The 24,876-nt window shown below is 39.7% G+C and overlaps 1 protein-coding gene across 1 annotated transcript in view; it reads right to left on the minus strand.

Annotated features, from left to right (window-relative positions):
* Nucleotides 1-617: 617 nt before the first annotated feature.
* The window catches only part of LOC132362744 (centrosomal protein of 78 kDa-like), a 36,154-nt gene continuing 11,895 nt past the window's right edge, over nt 618-24,876 (minus strand). Inside the window, exons 2-3 of the mRNA XM_059917732.1 lie at nt 5,246-5,417; nt 618-1,949 (exon numbers count right to left, since the gene is read on the minus strand). Coding sequence (XP_059773715.1) covers nt 1,832-1,949; nt 5,246-5,417 — 290 coding nt within the window. The 3' untranslated portion in view covers nt 618-1,831. The remainder of the gene's footprint in view (nt 1,950-5,245; nt 5,418-24,876) is intronic.

Raw genomic sequence — 24,876 nt, forward strand, 5'->3', positions numbered from 1 at the left:
TTTATGAGATGTTTCCACAGCGGGGTCTTCTGTGTTTACATGGCGCTGCTCCTCTTAGTGAGGGTGACCACTACCGAGCCTTGGATTAGGCTCTCAGCGTATATACACACACTGCCAACCGGGCACCATGACCCTCACTTCTCAGCGGAGGAAACAGTGTTAAAAGGAACTTACCCGAGGTGGCGAAGCTCGGGGAGAAGCGGAGCTGGGATGCAGTCCCAGCAGTGAAACCGCGAGGCCCGTGCTCTCCAAGGCAAACTCCGCCCAACCCCCCACCCCCACTGCCTCTTTGAAAACCTCCTCCTTACCTGGTAGGCAGGCACACCTGAGACCAGTAGTTCCCTGGGGATAAGAATCACCCGGGAAGCTTGTTCACTCTACCTTCCCAAAGCCCCTTCCCTGGAGATTCTGACTCAGGGGTTCCAAGCTGGACCCAGAAATTGTCTTTTGAACAAATGATCCGGGTGATTCTTATCATCAGAGGACTGTGGGAACGGTCTTAGATCAGGGGTGGCCGGGGCCAGGGAGTATCTTTGGCTTTGTGGGCCATTAGGTCTCTGTCACAACTACTCGACGCAAAAGGAGCCAGAGAAAATTCATGAATGAACTGGTCTGGCTGTGGTCCAATCATTTATTTACAAAAACAGGCGGCTGGCTACAGTTTGCTGACCCTTCTCTTAGACCATTCATCATACCATTAAAAAAGAGACATTAATGCCTGCTATTTGTCACCTCACTAAGGCTATGTCTCAATCAGGCAATTGACCCAATGAAAATCCTCCCAACACCATGAAACATCACTCTCATCAAGAGGATAAAGTCAAGGTTGTGTCTGCCCTCCCTCAAGCAAGAACAGATGGAATTTACATGAGAGGATGCAGTCTAAGCCAGAGAGTAGAAAGCACACTGTATCTTAATGTACAAGACGCACTGTATTTTAAAGGACAAGCACACTGTATTTTAAAGGACAAGAATGAGGTGGTAACTATAAGATGCTGGTGGAGATTGTGGCGGGTTTTCTTTATGCAGTGGATTTTCTAGGGCCCCCAAAACTCTTCCTGCATCCTGGGAATTACTAGCTCAGACCACCATATCATTTTTCCCGGTACCTATTGTTATATTCTTTTTTTTACTCCCTCATGAGGATGATTGATGCTCAGCTGAATTCAGAGGAGCGTTTGATTTGCCTGCCATCCTCTGGGAATACCCCTGCTAAATGCAGGAAAAGTCACTCAACATCAAAGATCATTCAGCCACGGATGTGAGAGCGACTGTCACCTTATAAAGCTTACAACAGCCAGCGTCCTCTTACAATTTTCCCCAGCGCAAGCTACAGAGGTGGGGAGGGTTGGAGGGAGCACGGGTTAATACAGTGGAATTTCCTTTGGCACCAGCTCCAAGCAGTCTTTTAACAGAGATGTTTAACTGATCTTTATTGAGCAGAACCTTCCCTTCTGCTTAGAAAAGAAATGATCACTTTTCCCTCGGGTTCTATCTGGAGAAGTTAATAGCCCCAGTTTCCTCTTACAGCAGAGATACTTAGTGACTGGGAGACTATCATAAGTAGAGTTTATTGTCCAAAATACAAACCCAGTTCTAATCAACCTGCACAGTGAGATCGCCTTGCTTGTATCTGTTGATACCTGGAGGAGCTTCTCCCAACTGACGAGCGCATTGTTCTTTCCACTCAGGCTCTGCTGTCCAGTTAACAAATTGGATAGCGAAGTAATCTATAGGCCTTTGCCAAAGACCGCTGAGGATGCCCTAATGTGTATCAATTTGATCCTCACATGCAGTAGCTCCCAGATGAGGCCCGAGAGCGGAGCCATAATCATTTGCGTACACGGTGCAGGAATATTTTGCAGGTGTGAAGACGATCATTGCAATACTTCCAGGATACAGAGACACTTCCGGGATTCAGTACAAAGACAGCCGTTACTGCTTGGCAGCTATGAAGAGTGATGGAGAAACAAACAAACAAAAGTAATACTTACAGAGTTCCTTTAGCTCTTTTATAAAGGGCTTTATTGATATGAGCGTTACTTTTTGAAATAACTTCCAAACACAACAAGCAGGTATTAATATTTCCGTTTTAGAGCTAGGAAATTTTGTATTAAATGTTCTGACTGCTGTGCTCCTTGAGGACTAGATTTAGCAGTAAACTAGAGGCTAGGACTTGCTGCTACAGTAAACTCTTACTATTTGGGAATTTGTTCTAGAGATACGAATTTCCTGGGTCTTTTTCTTTGTCCTCTCCTCCTTCTGGCTGCCGGCTTTCCCCACCTGCCACCTGCCACGCCCTCCCCAGCCCTCCAAGTTGCCATCCTGGCATGGCAGGCACCGTGACCATGATTTCTGAACCACATTTTGGAACCTGTAGTATGAAAAATACCAGTGTTCTTAGGTGGACAAGAGGACAGAATTTTTGAAACCATGATTGTCCACAAAAATCGGAGATATGTGATCACTCTTCTAGTGTCGCTCTAGCATATTCTCCAATGACGAGCAAAGGAAGGTGTGGAAGGGAAGCACCTACCATTTACTGACACAGTTAATAGGAATATACTCAAGGCAGGTGTAAGGCCCGGGCCTGAGGTCTTCCCGAGAATGTGAGAGGGAAGGAGGAGGGAGGCTTTATACCTGAGATATTGGATTCCTTTTTTCCCCCCATTTTACTGAGATATAATTGTCATATAATTTTATATTAATTTCAGGTCTACAACATAGTAATTTGATATGTGTATAAATTGCAAAATAATTTCCACAATAAGTTTAGTTAACATTTACCGCCTCACATAGTTACAATTTTTTTCTTGTGATGAGAACTTTTAAGATCTATACTCTTCGCAACTTTCAAATTAAATAACAGTATTGTTCGGTGCTTTGTGTCCACCTAGAGGGGTGGGATAGGGAGGGTGGGAGGGAGATGCAAGAGGGAGGAGATATGGGGATATAGGTATATGTATAGCTGATTCACTTTGTTATACAGCAGAAACTAACACACCATTGTAAAGCAATTATACTCCAATAAAGATGTTTAAAAAAAAAAGAAAACAGTATTTTTAACTATAGTCATCACGATATACATTACATCCCCAGGAGTTGTTTCTCTTATAACTGCAAGTTTGTACCTTTTGACCACCTTTCCCATCCCCCCTACTCCCACCTCTGGCAACCACTAAACTGTTCTCTGTTTCTATAAGCTCAGTTTTCTTCGATTCGTATACGTGAGATCATACAGTATTTGTCTTTCTCTAATTTCACTTAGAGTAATGGCCTCAAGGTCTGTCCTGGCTTTTTTTTTTGCATCTGGTATCACAGTTAAACATGGTTAGAACCATGTTGGTGTTGTTACCAGGTCCTTGTCAGGTGTCATGGGCTGAGTTGTGTCCACCACGGAATTCACAGGATGAAGCCCTAAACCCCAGTACCTCAGCATGTGACTGTATTGGGAGATCAGGCCTTTAAAGAGTAATTAAGTTAAAATGAGGCCATTAGGGTGGATCCCAGTCCAATCTGACTGGTGTCCTTATAAGGAACGCAGATTAGACACACAGAGAGACACCAGGCCTGCCCAGAGGGTGAAAGCCCTGTGAGGACACAGGGAGAAGGCGGCGCTCTGCAAGCCAAGGAGAGAGGCTGGAGCAGGCTCTTCCCTCAGGAGCCTCAGAGGAAACCAACCCTGCTGACAACTTGACCTTGGACTTCCAGCCTCCAGAACGGTGAGAAATAAATTTCTGTTGTTTAAGCTACCCAGACTGTGGTGTTTTGTTATGACAGCCCTAGCAAACTCATACAGATACCAAAAATTAACGTGGAATGAGGCCTGGAACACCTACCGCTTACATGTTGTTTGCTACATGCCAAATACATGCCAAATACTAACTCGATCCTCACCATAGCCCTATGAAGTGGGCACTGTTGTTCTCACCCCCATCTTACAGACAAGAAAACTGAGGCACAGAGATGTTCAGTGAATTGCCTAAGGCCATACATCTGACATGTGGAAAAGCTGGAATTTGAACCCAGTCACCAGTCTCGGAGTTCACTGTTTTGTCTCAATTTTCTACCTGTTATCCCCCAACTGATCATCCACAAACCTTCCAAAACTGGTTCAGGAGGCAGCGTGGAAAGCAAACCTGAGGGTACTGTGCCCCACTCTTGAGAGGCAAGGACTCACAACCTGGGAAGCTTAGGAGGGACAAGGAAAGCTGGTTCATCTCAGAGGCCCATGGATGGAAGGAAGAGACACCTGGGCCTGGTGAACCGAGGGCCTGGAGGCAGGAAGGCTTTTCCCATGTTGGCTGTCACCCTGATCCACAGCTCTGCCATCAGGTAGCCTTGGGTTCCTCCAGGCACACTGGCCCTATGAGTACATGATGTACTACAGGCTGCTGGAGCATATTGGATGCAGAGTCAGAAATGGTTCACTCCCTCTCCAGCTGTCATTTCTCCAGAACAAGCAGGGAAAAGATACCAGAGACAGGGAGGTTCACCTTCATCCTCTAGACCCGGGTTTCTCAGCCCCGGCTCTAGTGACATTTTGAGCTAGGCAATGTGTGACTTTGTTTCTTTGTTGTGTGTGACTGCCATGTGCGCTGTAGGATGTTTAGCAGCATCCCTGTCCTTACCTACTAGATGCCAGTAACACATCAGCTACTTGTGACAACCAAAAGTGTCTCCAGATATTGCCAAATATCCCCCAGGGGACAAAATCACTCCCATTGAGAAGCACTTCTCTAAGAGAAACAGAAAAAGGTACTTCCTCAAGACACCATTTCCATCTGTCAGAAGGCTGTCATAATAATATATGCAAACGTTCTACATTTATGGTGCTGTACAGTGCACAACCTGCCCAACTGCCCATGGTCATCCACCTCCTCCCTCCCTCTCCTCAAGCTTCACAGGAAAATGAGGCTAATCTGCCCTACACTTTATCGTTCCTTTCTACTTTCCCATATTTCTGAGATACTATAAGGAACCCGAGGGCTTCCTGGTCTAAACTTGGGGTTCAGTTCGGGATTGACCTTTCTCCACCCTGAGGTAAGGATTAAGAAAATAAAACCTGTGCTGTGCTGATCCTTCTGATTTTCTAGTTCAGCCATTAATGTGACAGGCATGAGGTGCTGATAAAGTGGCCAATTTATTCAATCCCTTTAATGGAGAGAAAAAGTTTAAACTTTTATTGGTTTAGCTTGCCCCAAAAGCAACTATCAAATGTTGGCAGGATACAATGAAGGCTTACCTTGTTAACATAGTTAAGTCTCTCTCTCTCAGAACTAGCCCATTTAGCTCCAGGTTCCTTAGCGCACCCGACGCACTCACACAGCATTTAAGAGCTTTACACAACTGGAAGGTCACATCTTTATTTCTTATCGCAGGAACACGACTTCTGTAAACTTTATTTCTGTCACAACCTAAAGCAAAATTATTGTAAAATGAGTGATTTAAACCATACATTTTATCATCATTAAAAAGCACCTTTAAAAAAAAAAAAAAAAGCATCTGCTCTGTGCTAAGGATAAGAAACGACTCCTGCCCTTAAAGCCTGCATTAAGGAGGGACGTGAAAATTTGAATCACATGAGATAAAGAAGCATAACCTTTATGCACAGAGGTTCCTTGGAGGCAAAATGTTATATCTAAGTGACAGCTTCATGATAACCCTGAAGCAGAATCTAAAAAGCTGAGGCTATGCAGAGGTGGAGTAGGAGGTGCATTAACTGCAGAGGGAGCACCTGTGCAAAGACACTCAAGCCTGACACCTGCTGGGCACTGTAAATACTGCAGGTGGGGATGACTAAAGGCCAGGGGTCCAAATGTGAGAACAGACAGAAAGGAAAATAGAGATGTTGGCGGAAGCAAGCCTGGGAGACAGCATGGCTTGTATCCCACAGGTGATGAGGCCTGGGGTTACCACTGGCTAAGTAAGGGTGCCTCCGCTGATTAGAAAAAGGTGCCCCGCTGCTGAAGGACCGATTAGATAAAGGGAGTGATCCCAAAAAGCTCCCCTTCCTCAGGGCCAAAGAGCCCCAGGAGGCTTGGCCGAGCACAGTTCAGACTACACGCCTCTGTGCAGAGCACACGCTGGGCGGCTAGTATGCACTAACTCTGTGTGGGCAAGCCATTAGCAGCATTATTTTAAGCGTATCTTTTTATGTTAGAAGATCACTCAACCCGAGTAGGCAGATGAACTTAGAGGAACTGAGCCCAGGGGCCGCGAAACCACCCAGGAGCTTCTGCCATAGTCCGGGCAAAATGCAATATGGATGAAGAAGCAAATTGAGGAGGAGGCCAAAATCTACGAGCTAGACCCACTGGATTGAAGACATAAAGTTCAGTGAAGGAACTCTGAAGAGAACGGGCTCTGCAATAAACTTTTCTTACATTCAATGTAAAATATTAGGCAAAATTAAGTACAGTGGCCTTTAAGGTCCTTTCAGCTCTAATTTCTTTTGATTTCTAACTTACTACTCTGGTTAAGTAAAGTCCCTTCAGAGGTACAGAACAGTTCCTACACCTGCATTGGATGCAAAGAATAATCTGACTTCTCTTCACCAGGGGATGAGTTGAACTGTCCTTGCAGAAGAGATAACAGATGGTGTGAACCCCAGATCCTAGAAGAAGGCCAGGCACACGATAAGTATTCAGCTTTTTGAAAACAAATGAACAATCATTTCCTCTCCTAGATCTTCACACCCTTCCTCTGCTGGCTACTTTCTTTCAGCTTATAAACATCCTCAAGTATACCCACTTAAAAAACTCTCGGACCTATGATTCTTTGGATCTTCTTGTGGGTAACTTAAGTCTCTCCCATGCCTTCAAACTCTTAGAGGAAAACATAGGCAGAACACTCTATGACATAAATCACAGCAAGATCCTTTTTGACCCAGCTCCTAGAGAAATGGAAATAAAAACACAAATAAACAAATGGGACCTAATGAAACTTCAAAGCTTTTGCACAGCAAAGGAAACCATAAACAAGACCAAAAGACAACCCTCAGAACGGGAGAAAATATTTGCAAATCAAGCAACTGACAAAGGATTAATCTCCAAGATTTACAAGCAGCTCATGCAGCTTAATAACAAAAAAACAAACAACCCAATCCAAAGATGGGCAGAAGACCTAAATAGACATTTCTCCAAAGAAGATATACAGATTGCCAACAGACACATGAAAGAATGCTCAACATCATTAATCATTAGAGAAATGCAAATCAAAACTACAATGAGATATCATCTCACACCAGTCAGAATGGCCATCATGAAAATATCTAGAAACAATAAATGCTGGAGAGGATGTGGAGAAAAGGGAACGCTCTTGCACTGTTGGTGGGAATGTAAATTAATACAGCCACTATGGAGAACAGTATGGAGGTTCCTTAAAAAACTAAAAATAGGACTACCATACGACCCAGCAATCCCACTACTGGGCATATACCCTGAGAAAACCATAATTCAAAAAGAGTCATGTACCAAAACGTTCATTGCAGCTCTATTTACAATAGGCAGGACATGGAAGCAACCTAAGTGTCCATCATCGGATGAATGGATAAAGAAGATGTGGCATATATATACAATGGAATATTACTCAGCCATAAAAAGAAATGAAATGGAGGTATTTGTAGTGAGGTGGATGGAGTTAGAGTCTGTCATACTGAGTGAAGTAAGTCAGAAAGAGAAAAACAAATACAGTATGCTAGCACATATATATGGAATCTAAGGGAAAAAAAAAAAAGGTCATGAAGAACCTAGTGGCAAGACGGGAATAAAGACACAGACCTACTAGAGAATGGACTTGAGGATATGGGGAGAGGGAAGGGTAAGATGTGACAGGGTGAGAGAGTGGCATGGACATATATACACTACCAAATGTAAAATAGATAGCTAGTGGGAAGCAGCCGCATAGCACAGGGAGATCAGCTCGGTGCTTTGTGAACACCTGGAGGCGGGGGATAGGGAGGGTGGGAGGGAGGGAGATACAAGAGGGAAGAGATATGGGAACATATGTATATGTATAACTGATTCACTTTGTTATAAAGCAGAAACTAACACACCATTGTAAAGCAATTATACTTCAATAAAGATGTTTAAAAAAAAAATGTTGACCCTGATTTATCTAAGTAGTGGCAGTTCATTTAAATTTTATGTTTTTCTTTGTAGTTTTTCCCCTTTTCCCCCAACATCTTGGAATAAGAAGTTTCACAGTGAAAAAAAAGTTGTTGCTAAAAATCAGGTTAACTCAAATGCCTATTGTGCTACTGTGAGTCATTTAAATTCATCAGGACTCTTAGAAAACTTTTAATAACAAGAGATATGTGTTCCAGGAGGACAGTTACCATTAGAATATTTATCTCATTTGGAGAAGATCATCCAATAGAAATCCCCTCAACCTTACTGAAATAAATGCACTAGAAAAGTTTAGTCACTAAAAGACATGCCTTGAAAACATTAAAGCATTTACAACTTAAACTGCTGCAGTTGAATATAATTCCAAAGATACTCAAATTTTAGAAATGTAAGGCTAGCATGATATCACCTGACCAGAGTAAAAACAATGGTTTCCTCCTTGGCTCTTGCATCAGATGTCAATTCCCACCCTTGCCCCACTTCCACCTGCTCTATTTTTTAATCACACTGGTGGATCTCAAAATATTTCCCTATGAAAATAAAAGGTATAGAAAATTATCGTTGGTTTTTGATACGATAATTTAATAGGGCTATCTGGATTAGGCTGAAGATGATCTTAAAATAAAGAAAAAATATTGCTAGGTAATACCATTAAAGGAGAAAACTAGGAGATATGATTAAATTACTGAGGGATTATTTTCAAGTCTTTAAGACACTGTAGGAAAACAGATGAAGTTTTCCAATTAATTATATCTATTCATTAGCACAGGTTCGGCATCACTTCAAATTTCTGTTGGGAAAGCAGCTCCAGTTGCTATATACAATACAAAAAAACATTTAAAAAGCATCTTAGTCACACTGACCTCTTCTTGATTAGTCCTAATATATCAGATTTTAATATGTGCAAAGTCTTCCCAATAAAATGGGTAAGTTGTGATGTATTAAAAGGAATACAATGCATCTTTTTCTAAAACAAGAAAACGAATTATACATATGTGTATATATACACACCCACATATATATATTAAATTATACACACACATACACCATACACACAAGCAGAGAACCCCAAATTAGATAGAACTGGCCAATAAAGTAGATTGTATCTCCCTGGAAGTCACAGAAATGCAAAATAAGACAATGCTATTAATTAAGTAGAAAACTGGAACACAAAATTACATATAAAATTATATAATTATATGTTAAGTTTTGTGTGCACTTGCGTGTGTCAAAAACCAAATGAAACATACTAACATATTAACTGGTTGGTGTTACGGATGTTTAGAGATTAATGATTTTTCATTTGAAAATTTCCTCATAGAAAATGGTCGTGTATTATTGATTGTGTATTATTTTTATAAGAAGAATTTACTTCGAATTTCTAAAAAGGAATAACAGATATATGCTTGCATAAAATGTCAACAGAGTCTATTCTAATTCTGAAACAAGCTGAAAAAATATTTTCTCAAGACATTCGGCAAGTATCACCTAAAATTAAATAGACAAATCATCTAACTTTGTGTTCAGCTTGGCTTTCTTCATCTTCTGTAATAACCACATTTGTGGAACAAATTCCTATCAAAGGTTCAGACCTAAACAAAAACTACTGAGTAAAAACACATCTGTTTTGGCTTTTTCTCCGAAGAGTTCCCAGTATTTGTTAAAATTGAGATCTTTATATTAAACTACACGCACAAATAAACCCTACCAGGACCAAATGTTACAAAATACAGCATGAGGCAAAGCAAATATATTTCACGACAATAAACTAGGTACCTTCAGGAACAACTTCATTTCTTTTAAGCCATCGCGATAAAACTGCCAATAAAATCATGTCCAGCTTTTTATTCTACAATGTTTTGAATTTCCCTAAAAACATCAAAATATTTCCTATTTCCTCAGTTAATAACCATTTCTATATTCTGACATGGCACTTTATGTGGGCAGTAAAGAAATATTAAAGCAAGCAGAAGAGTGATTAAAAGCAGTGACTAATGTCGGAGAGAGCTGGGTCTGAATCTTCAGTCCTGACTCCTAATTTTATGGTCATTAGAAATTCCTTAACTCCCCCTGAACATTACCTTTCTCACACATAAAATGACAGTAGTAATACTACACCATAGAATTGGAAGGTTAAGTCAGATCACGTATATATAACTCTTAAATTACTATATTAATTATATTAAGCAAGCAAAACTATGCTAACTAAAAGAAAACAGCCAATGGTATTGATTCCCAAGGAAATGGAGGGAAGTAATGAAGGAATCCTTCAGCCTTTGAATAATAGTCAAGTTTTTCTGTTTGTTTAACCTATTTCCATCTGAATAAGTCAAAGGCGAAAAAGAAATCAATCATGAAGTCCAGTCTGGAGATAATTCAAGAAATCAAGAGATTATATTACAACTAAGTCATGCAACTCAGGTGGAATCAGTAAATAGATTTTAAAACAAACTGGGTCTGGGTAATAAGTAGGAAAACAATACTGTTGCATAGGTCTCTTGGGTCTTTGCTGAGGTCCACAAATTCTCACAACTTCCGGTGACTAAACAAGTGCCTATCACTTCCCTAAGGAAAGAGAAATAAAAGCAATAGGAATAATTAAACTTGGTCCATGACCAAAGGTAGAGTAACAATCTCTAGAAAAGAAGCTTACTGGTCAATACTCTTCAACCTCAAATTTGATTTCTCACTGAGATACCAAGAAAAGTGTTTGAGTTTGGCAATCCCAAGAAACTGACATTTTCAAGTCAATTATGATACAGTTTGGACCTTACCAAGTTTCTAAATGTACATGTTGTAAAAAAAAAAAAAAAAAAAAAAAAAAAAAAAAAGGCATACCACAGAAATAGATGTGGGTAGTGGCAAATCGCTATGTTAGAACACTGAACCTGATTCAATTTCAGCCAGATACTTTATATTCTGCTCAAATTCAGTCTGTCTCAGATATTTACTGAGAATAACATTAAATTAACACCAGGTTGGGGGTGAAGGGTTTAGCCTTACTGACCCATACAATAACTGGTCTTGAGAACACTAGGAACACTGTTGATTCTGTACCCCTTATACTCATTGAAAGAAACCAACATTTCCAGGGAAGTCAAGACCAATTTGTCTTGCCAGATGCTTAGAACAAGGAATTACAAAAGGACAGTTTAGAATATACTCCACCTTCCTGGGTCATGTGTTGCTGTCATCAAAGGAAAAATTCTTTTTTTCCTCTTTTGGAGGAGAGGGGGTGAACAGGTGGTGGTTGTTTACCTGAATACAGAATAGACTAGTATGAATAAAATAGAATGAAAAGATGGTTGAGAAAATACATAAGTAGAAAAGTCTGAGCTGGAAGTTTCTGGTCCCTTTCTTTCCGATCAGCCTGTACTTTGGTCCTAATGTATATGACAGTGCCCCAAAATGCTTAGTCTACATTCATCAGGATTATGTGCATGTTGCATCTAGAGCACTTAGAGCAAAATTTTTCTTCAAAGAATTTTACCTTTAGGTTGAAAAGAAATATGTTCCTTGTAACATGGTATAGAAAAATATTCCACAAATGGGACGTCCCTGGTGGTGCAGTGGTTAAGAATCCACCTGCCAATGCAGGGGACACGGGTTCGAGCCCTGGTCCAGGAAGATCCCACATGCTGCGGAGCAACTAAGGTCGTGCACCACAACTACTGAGCCTGCGTTCTAGAGCCCACGAGCCACAACTACTGAGCCCAGGTGCCACAACTACTGAAGCCCATGCGCCTAGAGCCCGTACTCCACAACAAGAGAAGCCACCGCAGTGAGAAGTCCGTGCATCACAAGGAAGAGTAGCCCCCGCTCGCCACAACTAGAGAAAGCCCGCGCACAGCAACAAAGACCCAACGCAGCCAAAAATAAATACATAAAATAAATTTATTTTTAAAAAAATTCCACAAAATAAATCTGATCATCAGCGGAATAAAATTTCTGTGCTGCCTATTTTATGCCAAGGGCTATTCTAAGTACTGTAAACAAACGTAAACAAACACAACCTTTGGACCAGAAACCAGGTTCTTCAAACGACACTTGAAAACCTGAGATCCTTTAGGCATCCCATAAAATTTGTTTCTTTAACCCAAATTTCACAAAAAGGCAAAAATAATCATATTCAATCTGAGTAATTTAACCATGAGAAAAGTGCCCAACGCAGAGAAGGTTATACCTAAATATTTGTTTAGTGAATAAAAGACACAAGAGGTGAACTGCTACAGCTGGCCAAGACTAGAGCAAGAACAGTTATCAGAAATATACAGGTTAAAGAATTTCTCTAGTCAGAAAAAAAAAAAAAAGCTAGATATTTTTAAATGTCTGAATGTTTGTTTCGCGGGGTTAGAAGGCAACATAAGGAGAAGTGGTTCAGTACCCTGGATAGCTCCAGGGAGGCACAGTTTCTCAAGTCCCAGATCTACTTAGTTGCTGGTGTCTTCCAGCTGCAATTTCCCTGTTAAAGGGCTCTGTCATTTTTAAGCCAGATTCATGCCCCATAAAAACAGAGTAGACTCCTCAACCCCATCCTCACCCCGAAACACATGGAACAAATACGCACACAGAGAAGTCTAGCCTGTTCGTTAAAAACAGTATCTTCTGTCCTGACCAGGGAATAAACCTGTCACTTTAGAAAACTGATCCAGGAAGTCTTATCTCTTGCTGTGTGACAGCTGATCCTGAGAGGGCTCACCGCCCAGATCTAGAGTAAGGGTTTACCCACGGGATCGATAAAGTAGCTATCTTCGAGTTGAAGTAAAACGTATTACCACACCATAATTCAGTGTTATAAACTCAAATCAATAAATCTCTTTCTGAAGAAGACTCTACCGGAAGCATAGTACCTCTCCATAACATTCACATAAGTGAAGCAACTTACCCATGAGCTATGACTACAAAGTCGTGGTAATGATTATAAAGTAACAAGAACTGTAAAGTAAAATGACACCATTTCATATCTCAAAACTATACAGAGCTAAAGTAAAATACTGACAAACAAAAGAGCCTCATCTTTACTATTCGACTTATTTTGCTTACCTACTGAGTTCCTAAATCTTTGCTTGTTACTAGACCGCAGCAGTCATCTTATGGTTGGACATTTATTTGCATAGTTTCTCCCATACTAGATTGCAAATTTCTTGATAGGAGGGATCGTGTATCATTCACCATGGCCAATGGTATCCTGGACACAGTAAATGTTCAATAACTGTTTATTGAATTAAACTGAGTTGAAGTAACTCATCTCTGGTTTATGAAACTTCTGTTTTCATAGCGATACGAGTGGGAGCCATCCCAGGACCCAATCATGTCACCGTACAGGAAAAGGAAGAGTTGTTGGTTCTTATAGTAAACGTAACAAAGAGATTTGGGGCATCTGGAAATATTTACCCCATAAAGAATCCTATGAGAGAAAGTGATACAAACCATACCTTCCCTTCTGCTGAGAAATCACAGAAGATTCTACTTATGTCGTATTTTTAAATCCCCAAAGACTGTATTATGAGGGAGAGAAATATAAAAACAATTGAACCCTTGAGGAAAACACAGGTCAAAAGAGATTCCTTTTAAAGAAAGAAAAAGGAGGCAGGGAAGAAAAGCAAAGGGGGAGAGGAGGAGGGAGGGAGGGAAGGAGAAAGGACGAAAAGAAAGATGATGCTGTTAAAAGTGATGCTGGAGAGTAATGAAAGTTATGTCTTGACAGATGGTGAGAAGGTTAGGAAAAGCAGCACCACCCAAAAACTGTACAAGTAGAAAATAAGCTTATTCTTGTTGGTCCATGGATTATATTACACGGAATAGAGGAATGGTGGGTATGTATGTTTGTTCGTTTGTTTGAAGATTACTTGTTGGGCAAATGCTTCCAGGAAATGCTTTGGGAGAGTTCACTTAGCTATCTTGCAACAGACGCTCAACTTCAATAATCTCAAAAACTGCCCAAGTTTTCCAAGGCAAATCCACATTGTATGCTCAGTCTCACCAAATTCATATACGCTGTCCATTTTTATTCTTACGTAAAATTTATCTTACCTGAAATTATCAAGTGTTTTAAAATAGTTATTAAGAGTTTGGAGCACTCATGTTAGAAAATTAAGTGTTACCAAGTGAGGCTCCTTTTTTTTTTTTTTTGAGGCCCCTTTTTAATTCAGGACGTTTTCCATTTTACTGGGAATCAATTCTGTCTGGTGTTTCTAATCCAGCATGTTAAAAAATCATCCTACAAGGCCTCTGATCTTGTTTAAACACTAAAATTTCACAGTACAGATCCAAATTTCCATAAAAGTGACTCTGCTAGTGAATCCATTTCATTGTCCCCTCCATCTGCAAAGAATAGATTTTTCTTTTCTACCTCAAGAACACCTAATCCTTACATTTTAAGAAACAGTACTTGAGTGCTTTTACTGCCAAAAGTCTCATTGTAATATAGCTGGAATATTCCCCTGTGAGTACTAGTTAGTGCTATTGCTTGTTCACACATGCTTTTTTAATTTCAAGTATGATTAGTTATAGGCAAGTCACTGAATATTTAAATTTGGTACAGATAGGTTTTCAAACTACCTGTGAACAGAAGCCTGTAAATTAAGAGGGAGTGTGGGAATATGAAATCTGAGCAGAGCTGTTTAAAATCTGGCTGTTGTACATTATGCTCCCTTCCTTACCTGTAACACCTGCTTTCTGCGGAACCAGAAGTCTGTGTCTCCTGTGGCTTAGGTTTTAGACCGGGGTGAGCGTTGTAACAGCCTCACCATAATGTCTGGCATGTTCCAGACTCCCCTGTGGTTGAGAATATGCGTAAGTTGAGATGGAGCAGGGAACAGCAGAATCTTCAAAGCCGAGAGAGAAGTCCAGAGACCACAGGGAGACCTCAATGCCCATTACAGGCTTAAAGAAAATAAAAATAAAACTCTAGAATAGTATTGACTTGCTAAAACCCAAAATGAACATAAGTATTAAATTTTTACTAAACTGTAAATCAAACCTTAACAAAAACCTAAGTCATCAGTTTAAAAGGAAACCAAACTGTTGTAATTCTAAACCCAGAGGCAGTACTGCGGTGTGAGATAAAATGCGTGAGACCAAAAATTGGCAAGTTCTGGATTCTTTTTCCTATTCTGTTTCTTCTGAAATGTACCACCGAGCATATCACTTAACCCTCCTAGACCCTGGATTTCCATTTTTTCATCTGTAAAACAAAGAATCTGGACTAGAAAATAACTAAACTTGCTTCCAGAAATAAACCGGCATTTCATTCCATTTGAACTCAAATCTGACTTGCACTTGAACAGTTCTAAAAAGAGAGAACACTTTGTGTCTTTTATAAATGTGTTATAAGTTTCCGAAGTTAAACTCTAGTTCCTTATGAGGGTAATATGCGTTTTTCTTTCAAAACAATTCCAGATGATAGGAATGAGGACAAAGACCTGAAGAAGTGAAAATATATATATATATACGAATCTATGTGTGGGTATATGTATCTCCAGTTCCAGAGTATATTCTCATTTTCTTCCAAAATCCTGCAAAGTTATAGAAAGTAGAGCATAAGGGCCAACATAGCGGCTCCTGGCTTGAGGTATGTCTCCTTCACCACTCCTCTGAGTAAACCAAGGAGCCAGAACATGTCAGCAGCAAGAGAAAGCTTCCTGCAACATCATACGAGAAAAGGCCCATATCAGAGTCTAAAACTAGGCTGCCAAGAATTGCACTTAAGTTGTCGGAACCACAAAGGACAAGGTATCTGCCGCTCCTCTCCTACTGTATTCCATGGTCTTATAATGAGGGACAAAACTACAGCCAGCCTGTACTCAGAGCTGTGGTCCTGCCCTGGCAGCTTGAAATCCTAGTCAGACAGGCCACATGATGCTAATGGAGAAGTCTAAAACATTTAGCAGCGTCAGAAATGAAAAACAGCTCAAGAAAACCCAATGAGGATCCAAGCACTGAGAATGACGTATTTCCTAATGACCAAATCCAAGTTTGGTCCACTGAGACATAGGCCGTCTCTTAGAGTGAAATACCTTAGACAACATTAATTAATATTGTGAGTGATGGTTGTTAAAAAGCAAGGCAGAAGAAATATTCAAAGTTTAACCTCAAGGAACATGTGTAAACCATAGCTTTGAGAGGAGGTGGCAAACATATAGGTGACTTCCCTGTTCTGTTTATCTAGCAAACAGTCCTAATCAATAACATTAGTCTTTTCTATAGTACCTGGCTCTCAGTTCCACAGTCTTTCTCAAACAGCCAGGCCTTACTAATCAACCTGAATTGGCATGAGAAAGAAAACCTATTTACCCCTTTTCCTATAGGAGAAAAGAGCCCTGTGTGTGGAGAACTGGGAAGCCTTGTTAGTCCTTTGGGCTTCACCATTAACCAGTTAGACAAGTCACTTTGTAATTCAAGGCCTCTCCACCCTTAAGAATAAAATTTCGAGTAGGGGTGGACTATCTCTAAGTTTCCTTTGTGTGTTCAAGCCTCATATATTTATAATCTTAGGCGATGGGGAGTATCTATGACGACTGAAAAAAGCATGACTATCCCATAACTCAAAGAAATAAAGTTACTCATTGAAGTTATCAATTATCGTTATTTTTTTCCCTCCTGAAGAGCTGCAGATACTAATTATAAGATTCTTTGTCCAACAGTGGTTATTTAAGCCAGGAAATATCTTCTAATCCAACTCCTTCACAGATGAGGAATTCGATTTTCAGAAAGGTTAACTGATTTGCATAATGTCATGCCAGTAAATCTGAATACCCAGATTATGATTATCAACACCAAGGTTATTAGCACAATTATCAGTTTTTGTGGAGTTTACAGAGTGGTTTCCAAACTGCAAACCCAAATCTATTGACAAGCCAGTACCTCTCCTCCATCATGGTCTCCTTTGTGGTGATTTCTTTGTACCTGAATACATTTAAGGTGCCTACATTCTTTCGATTCCTTCTGATTCCTTTTGATTCCTTATTCATTGAGCACACTGTACTCATCCATTCATACCTGCAATTTGCCAGTTTCCCAATTTAGCATCTCTGAAATATTTACTAGTGGGGAGTATACTTCTTTACCGCATCATAACTATGCAAAGTAAGACCTTATCTAACACAAGCCCTGTGGAACCCAAAGGGCAACCATTTACTGCTACCTTTTTGTCTATTGTCTTTTACCTGCATGTAGTTGCTGTTTATGCTTCCTTGAGCGGAAATTAATTAACACCCTAAAAATCATCATGATACGGCATAAAATGATCTTAATACGTCACTGTGTCTGTTGTCTAAGCTTGAATCCAATTTTCAAGTGCTTTATGTTGATTTGATAAGCAAGAAGAGGCATTTCAGGTTGTACATGAAATAAATGAACATAAATTCACCAAGTGACCATATTCCTGTGGGAGCAAAAGGAGGCATGGTATTTAGCATAAATGAGTGTAAGTGGTGAGTTAGATAAGTAGTCAGGAGACCCGAATTCCATCCTCAACTTTCACACTAAAGGTACAAACTTGCACAACTTTCCTCACTTCCTTGAGCCCCAACTAAAAGTGAGGGAGTTCAACTCGCTTTTCTAAGATTAGATTCATATCTATCATTTTATGACTACCATGGGCAGCCCCTAATACCCCCTCCTCTGCATGTATGGCAGCTCTTCTGGGCAGTTATCTAATACTTCACGTGGCAGCGCACACCAGCCCCTGTGCTGTGCTTCGCCAGGATGGCCCACTGCCAGACCGGCAGGCACAGCCTCCGGCCCTATGACGAATCCCAAGCATCCCAGGGCAGCAGTCAGTAGCAGCCTGCTTCAACAAAACCTAAGAAAACAAAACTTCTCATCTTCACCTTCAGTCTTTACTACACGGGACAAATTTAAGACCTTAATGGCTACTTTTTCCTCCAGTGTAAAGTGCCAGGCCAGCTGGCTCTAAAATACTTCATAAAGCATGCAAAAAGCCCCAATTCCATAGGCATGTATCACTGCACTAAGAAGGGGCCTTGGAGAGTTTTAATATTAAAAACTGAGACCCACAGAATGCAGATGTTAGGACTAGAACCAAGCGTTCTTGATTCCAAACCGGTGTGCTCCCAAGGGGAATTTATCAAAGTACAGAGAGAATTCACAACTTCTTACTTCAGTGGATTTTAGTGGGTGTTTCTGTAACACATCATGCAATCTAGTGTTTTCTTAACATTCATGGTGAAAATTTTAGAAATCTCCACATCTTGATTGTTATAGTGAAGCAGTACAGTAATGAGACAAAGCATTTGTTCTCGAGCTAAAATCACGTCTCCTTCACTTATATTTGGCCAAGTTAACTTCTTTGCACTTCTTTTCGCCGTCTGAAAAATGGCATTAAAAATGCTTTCAAATTATTTTTGAAAGTTAAAGACAGATAGCTAATGTAGCATTAGTAGTGCTGTGCCTTCACACATTCCTTAATGGAGTCAAAAGACATATGTTGTCTGACGGTCACAACAAATCTTACAAATTAAAGTATCTCTTCAATGTGGCCTGATATCCCAGTTGGCCCTTGGGCTAACATCCTAAGATGCACTAGTGATCTTGAGAACATTTCCTGCAAAGGTCCTGGACTGATACTGTTCTTTGTTTCCAGGACTCTTAGAACCAAGCTGCATGGAAATATGACTGGGGATTTGAGAAGATATTTTGTTTTTTAAACACAAGTTTAAATAAACTTAAGTAATGGAAATAAAAGAAAGTTCTCTTTTTTTTTTTTTTTTTAATCTCAAGATGGTACAGGAGAGGCTTCAAATGTACCACTTCCTGGTAATGTAGAAATAATTTCTGAGAACATTAATCTCAACACAGCAATTTAAACCAACACACGTGTGCATTCATTATAAAAACAAATATCAGCTGCAAGACGTATTATTCAATGTAGGATCAGACAACTAGTCCTTAATACCTTACCTGTCTAGTAGAAATCACTACAATGCAACTTGTTTTTACTGTGTATAATGTCATTCTAATTTATCTAGAAAGGATTAAATTGTGTTCAGCATTTTCTTTTTAAGAAGCATGAACTCGTTAAATTTAAAAGTTTTTTAGTTAAAATGTTTATAACATAGAATCCTAAAATAGTTTTCTCCTGATAGTCTGCCTTCCTCTATATGTACAAGCAGTCATACGTGATGATCTGACTGGACCTGTTTAGAAAGAAAAGGCAACTCTGCCCAAGAAGCTACTTTGCATGAACCTGAGATGTGGCGGAAGAAGGAAAATCACTGGACTGACTGAAGCAGACGGAGTGATGATTAGGGATCAATGAAAATAGAACAGTAAACTGAGGGCCATGAATCCTGGCACAGCAAACAGGAGTAAATGAAAGTTTTCAGGAAAATAGTTATGTGGGATGCATATGCAGTCAACTAACCTTTGACCACGGTGCCCAAAACACAAAATGGGGAAAGGATAGTCTATTCAATAACTGGTGTTAGGAAAATTGATACCCACATGCGAAAGAATACCATAGACAAAACTTAACTTGAAATGGATTAAGGACTCAAATGTAAGACCTGAAACCATAAAACTTCTAGAAGAAAACATAGGTGGTAAGCTATTTGACATAGGTCTTCGCCATATCTTTCTGGATTTGACACCAAAAGCACAGGCAATAAAAGCAAAAATAAACAAGTAGAACTACATCAAACTAAAAAGTTTCTGCACAGCAAAGGAAACAAGCAACAAAAGGAAAAGGCAACCTATAGAATGTGAGAAAACATTTGCAAACTACCTATCAGATGAGGGATTAATATCCAAAGCATGCAAAGAACTCATATGCCTCAATAGCAAAATTTTAAAAATAATCCAATTAAAAAGTGGGCAGAGGACCTGAATAGACAGTTCCCCAAAGAAGACATACAAATGACCAACGGTTATATGAAAAGGTGCTCAACATCACTAATCATCAGGGAAATGCAAATCAAAACCACAATGAGATATGACCTCACTACCTATTATAATGTTTATTATGAAAAAAGACAAGAGACAACAAATCTTGGTGAGGATATGAATAAAGGGAACCCTTGTACACTGTTGGTGAGAATGTGAATTGGTGCAGTCACTATGGAAAACAGTATGGCGGTTACTCAAAAAGTTAAACATAGAACTACCGAATGATCCGGCAATCCCACTTCTGGATACATATCCAAAGGAAATGAAATCAGTATCCCAAAGAGATATCTGCATTCCCATGTTCATTGCAGCATTATTGACAATAGCCAAGATAAGGAAACCTGTGTCCATCAATGAACAAAGAAAGAATATGTGGTATATATATTCAATGGAATATTATTTAGCTATAAAAAAGAAGGAAATCCTGTCATTTGTGACAACATGAATGAACTCGGAGGGCATTATATTAAATGGAAAAAGTCAGACTGAGAAAGACAAATGCTGCATGGTATCACTTACATGTGCAATCTTAAAAAAAAAAAAAAAACAAATTGAACTAATAGAAACAGAAGAGAAGGGTCCTTGCCAGGGTCTGGGAGATGAGGGAAACAGGAAAACATTGGTCAAACGTACAAACTTTCACTTTTAAGAAGAATATGAATAAGTTCTGAGGATCCAATGTACAACATGGTTACAGTAGTTAATAATACTGTCTTGTATACTTGAAATTTGCTGAAATAGACTTTAAGCATTCTCACCACCAAAAAAAACAAAAACAAAAACAAGGGTATGGGGGTAGAGGGGAACTATGTGAAGTGATGAAAATGTTAATTAACTTGATCAGGACCAGTATTTCCCAATGTCTAGGTGTATCAAATCAGTTTGTACACTTTAAATATATACAATTTTATTTGTCAATTATACCTCAAGAAAGCTGGGAAAACAAGAACTAAATAAATATTTAGTAAATGACAAAAAGTTATGAGGTAGGTGTTTAGGAAATATTAATTAGGAAACACTGTACAGACAGGACTAGAGCAGACAGGTACTGCAAACAAGGAAGTAATCTCTCTCTTCTTCTATGGCAATAAACTAAGAGTACCCATGCCTGACAGCAATTCATCAGCAATGTCCCAAAATTCAGATTCCCAAGAGAAAGAACAAACGAATAGGAGAGAAGAGATGCTACGTATATCCTCAGCCCATGGCTTTATCTGTTTTCAGGCTACAAACCAGTTTCTTACAGTCCCCTGGGAATAGGAACATGAACCTGCAGGAGGATAATGGCTGCTTTAACATCTCTCTCTAAGCTCATCAACGATGTGCTAATAGTTCATACATTTAAGCCAGACACTCGTAACTCATTTTCAGTGGTGCAATTGTCTAATAAATTGTTGGAAACTTTGAAAAATCTTCAGTGTTCCATAAAAATGAAGCCTTTTCACAATAATTGAAACCAGTAATGCAAAACAAATGTACTTCCTTGATAAATTTAGTTTTAAGTAAGCTTTAATTTATATGCTAAATTTTTTAATTTAGTTCAAGTTTTGGCAGAGACATGTTTATTTTAATTGTTGGCCTTCAAAACTCTAGCTTAGGAATAAGCATCTGCTTCTTTTCAATTTTCCGCATAAACTGGATAAATTTCTTCAAGTTGCAAATGAGGGGTGAACATACACTGTATTGCTTCTGGAAAGGTTATAAAATTGCAGCACTTTTTGTGAATCCTTTACGAGAGATCTTACAGCATTACCCTTAAATCTTAACTAGGGTTCTTATATGTACTTACATTTAATCTGTTTTCAAAGAACGTAATACATTAGCATCTAGACCTTGTGCCCAAATAGCCCTCTTTGGAGCACTTGTCGAATACTCTAATACATTTTGAACTCCTCTCATTGCTTTATAGAGATTCACAAAACACATGGATCCTTTCTCTAAGATGAAAAACCTCCCAGAGGAAAAGCACAAACACAGCCTCAGCCCACCTATATTGGAGACCCTGTAACCAATCTGACAAACATACAGTGCGTATTTCTCCAGCTATAGCCTTTGGAAGAAATCAATAAAACTTTCAGAAAGTTAAAGTTAGAGCTCTTGAAACACTGTAGGAGGTAACATTCATCCTTTGCAAATACCTTAAGAAAACTGACTTCTGAGAGAATCCAATCCCTATTATAAAATAGTCTTCCTTCACCAGTAATGGCAACACTGGTAAAGGCACTGCTAAGCATGTTTGCACTCATCTGAACCAAGCAGGCATAGAACCTAGGTAACAACGCCCACTGGCTATTAATATGATTTAAACTATCTGTGAATTGGGACTCAGTTGATATTAAGATGTAAAACCCCTGAAAATCTACAAGAGCGTTTTCTTCTGGGGTGTTTTATCTCGTCGGTTTCTTTTTCAGTCTACCTTTTAAGGTATTACCCAATCGCCATGTTATGTATGGTGTCTAGCCATGGTACTGATGTTCATGATTCCATGAAATGGCATCTTTGCTTTACAAAGTATCAGGGTTATAACAGAGAGAGTGGTGAAGGACTAAGAAACATACTTTAATAGAGCCAGTTAACTTGCTGGACACTATCATCCAGTCAGGAGCCTCAAGTAACATCTCTGCCCAAAAGTTTCAATTCCTAAATAGCAAGGGAATAATACCAAGGCCCAATCACAGAGTAGCAAATACCAGAGGCCTGGGAAAATCCCAAGAGAATAGCTTCAATGGCAGTGATTCTCAAATGTTCAAGGTACACAACAATCACCTGGTGAATGTGTAAAAACAGTTTCTGAGGCCGATCCTCTGAGATTTTAATTCAGCAGGTCAGGCGAGGTCCATGAATTTATAGTTCTAACACGGCTGGCGGAACCAGAGCTGCTGCTCTGAGGAACACACTTTGAGAACCACTGCCCCACCACTATTAAATCAGAGTCGGCAGTCTTCTAAAAGGCAAGGTGACTTGCGTGTTCATTAAAGTTTGAGAATCACTGCTTTAGGAAATGAGGCAACAGGTTTGTTTGGTTTTTTCCTTCTTCCTGTGATATCAGGATAGGGAGATGGTGAAAAGAGATGTTTTCAAAAGAAAGTAAGTGCTTAAATCACACTCTTTGTCATGAAACAAACCTATCTGGCCACCTTGCTCACCTTCCCCAATGAAGCATCACTCACTCCTTCCTTTATCCACCTCTCCATCCTCACTGTACCTTACCTAGGGCTCACGAGGAGACAGAGGTCCCATATGAACTTCAGATCTGCATGTTATAGATTTCCCGGGAAAATCTAGAATTCATATAATTGTTTTTCTAGTCCATAAAAATTGCACTGGCATTAAACAAAGAATCAAGTTTGAATTACATACGTTTAGAAAACTTTTCATGTAAATAACTTCACAAGAAATTCACAGAAAAATATTGTTTTAGACTGATTGGCAACAGGGCCACGACAAGAGCAAGAAATGTCAACAGAGGGGCCTCCTGTGGTCACCCATGTCTCAGAGATGGAGGAAGGAAAGATAGCCTCTTGACTGATTTGCACTGTATGTAATTTTACATTACATGTAATTACGTGGACTAAACCAAGTGTAACACAGAAGACTAAACATGTTATCATTCCATGTGATGAGCCTCTACAAAGAGGAAAAAACAGAAGATGTGAAAAAAAACACTTTTTTTTCTACTTTAATTTTGTACCTATATGAGATGATGAATGGTCACTAAACTTACTGTGATAATCATTTCATGATGTATGCAAGTCAAAGCACTACGCTATATACCTTCAACTTTTACAGTGCTGTATGTCAATTATATCTCAGTAAAACCGGAAGGAAAAAAAAAAGTGGAAGATGTGAATATATCAAGCCTTGGCAATGGGAAAGGCCTAAGTCCACGTGACTAATCACACCTCCTTCTTGCTGATTCATGCTATTGTAGATTCAGCAGCTCCAGCAGCGAAACAGCTTATCTGTTAATAAGCTACAGAAAGAAGAGCCCCAAGTCCCATCACACACTGCAGAAATGTGAGTTGAACTGGTAAACATCTCCCAATCCACCACAACAACCCCTTGCCTCGCTTACCTGAAACTTTCACACATACCACATCTCCCCAATTATTTCCATAATCAGTGAGCCTATTGCTGATCTAAAACCTGACACATACATGAGTAGATTCCAGGTCTGTTAAGTACCAGGAGCAAAGGAGGACATAGAAAAACACCGCCTTTAGTCTCATTTTCTCTGAGAAATTCAGTGCACTGCAAGACAGCACTGGACTGAGAACACGGAACCAAGGTTCTAACACCAGTTTTTCTACCAGATACCTTGAAGCAAGTCACTTGGCCTCTTTCATCTCATTTCTTTCGAAATTAGACTACATTATCATTCAGATACTTCCATATCTAGGAGTCTGTGATTATGCTGAGTATCCATGCTATTAGAAAGCCAAAGAAACAGCTACTCAGAAGCACATGGAAAATAACCATCTTGGATGAGACTTAAGAGCTGCAGTGGCACTAGCTCCACACAAGGCATCCTAATCCCAGGTCAGAACTCGGTACTGCAGGCTGCCCAGAAACTGGGGCATATAATAAGGTTTATTCATATGAGCATCCTTCCTAACTTATTCAACCAGAAGCCTTTCATGAATACCACCCAGATGCTGAAATTAGGATCGCCATCCTTAGGTATCAGGGATTAAAGTATGATCCAAAGAGTTCAAGTTGCCTCCAAAATGTCTGCAACTGCATGGAAGTTGAAGGCCTCGCTCACCTCATTCCCACCACATCCTGCAAATCCTTTTCTTAGAAGGAAATCAGAAACTCCCTTTTTTGAAGACAGATGGGT

This window comes from Balaenoptera ricei, chromosome 3 (assembly GCF_028023285.1).
Source record: "Balaenoptera ricei isolate mBalRic1 chromosome 3, mBalRic1.hap2, whole genome shotgun sequence".
Classification (NCBI taxonomy): domain Eukaryota; kingdom Metazoa; phylum Chordata; class Mammalia; order Artiodactyla; family Balaenopteridae; genus Balaenoptera; species Balaenoptera ricei.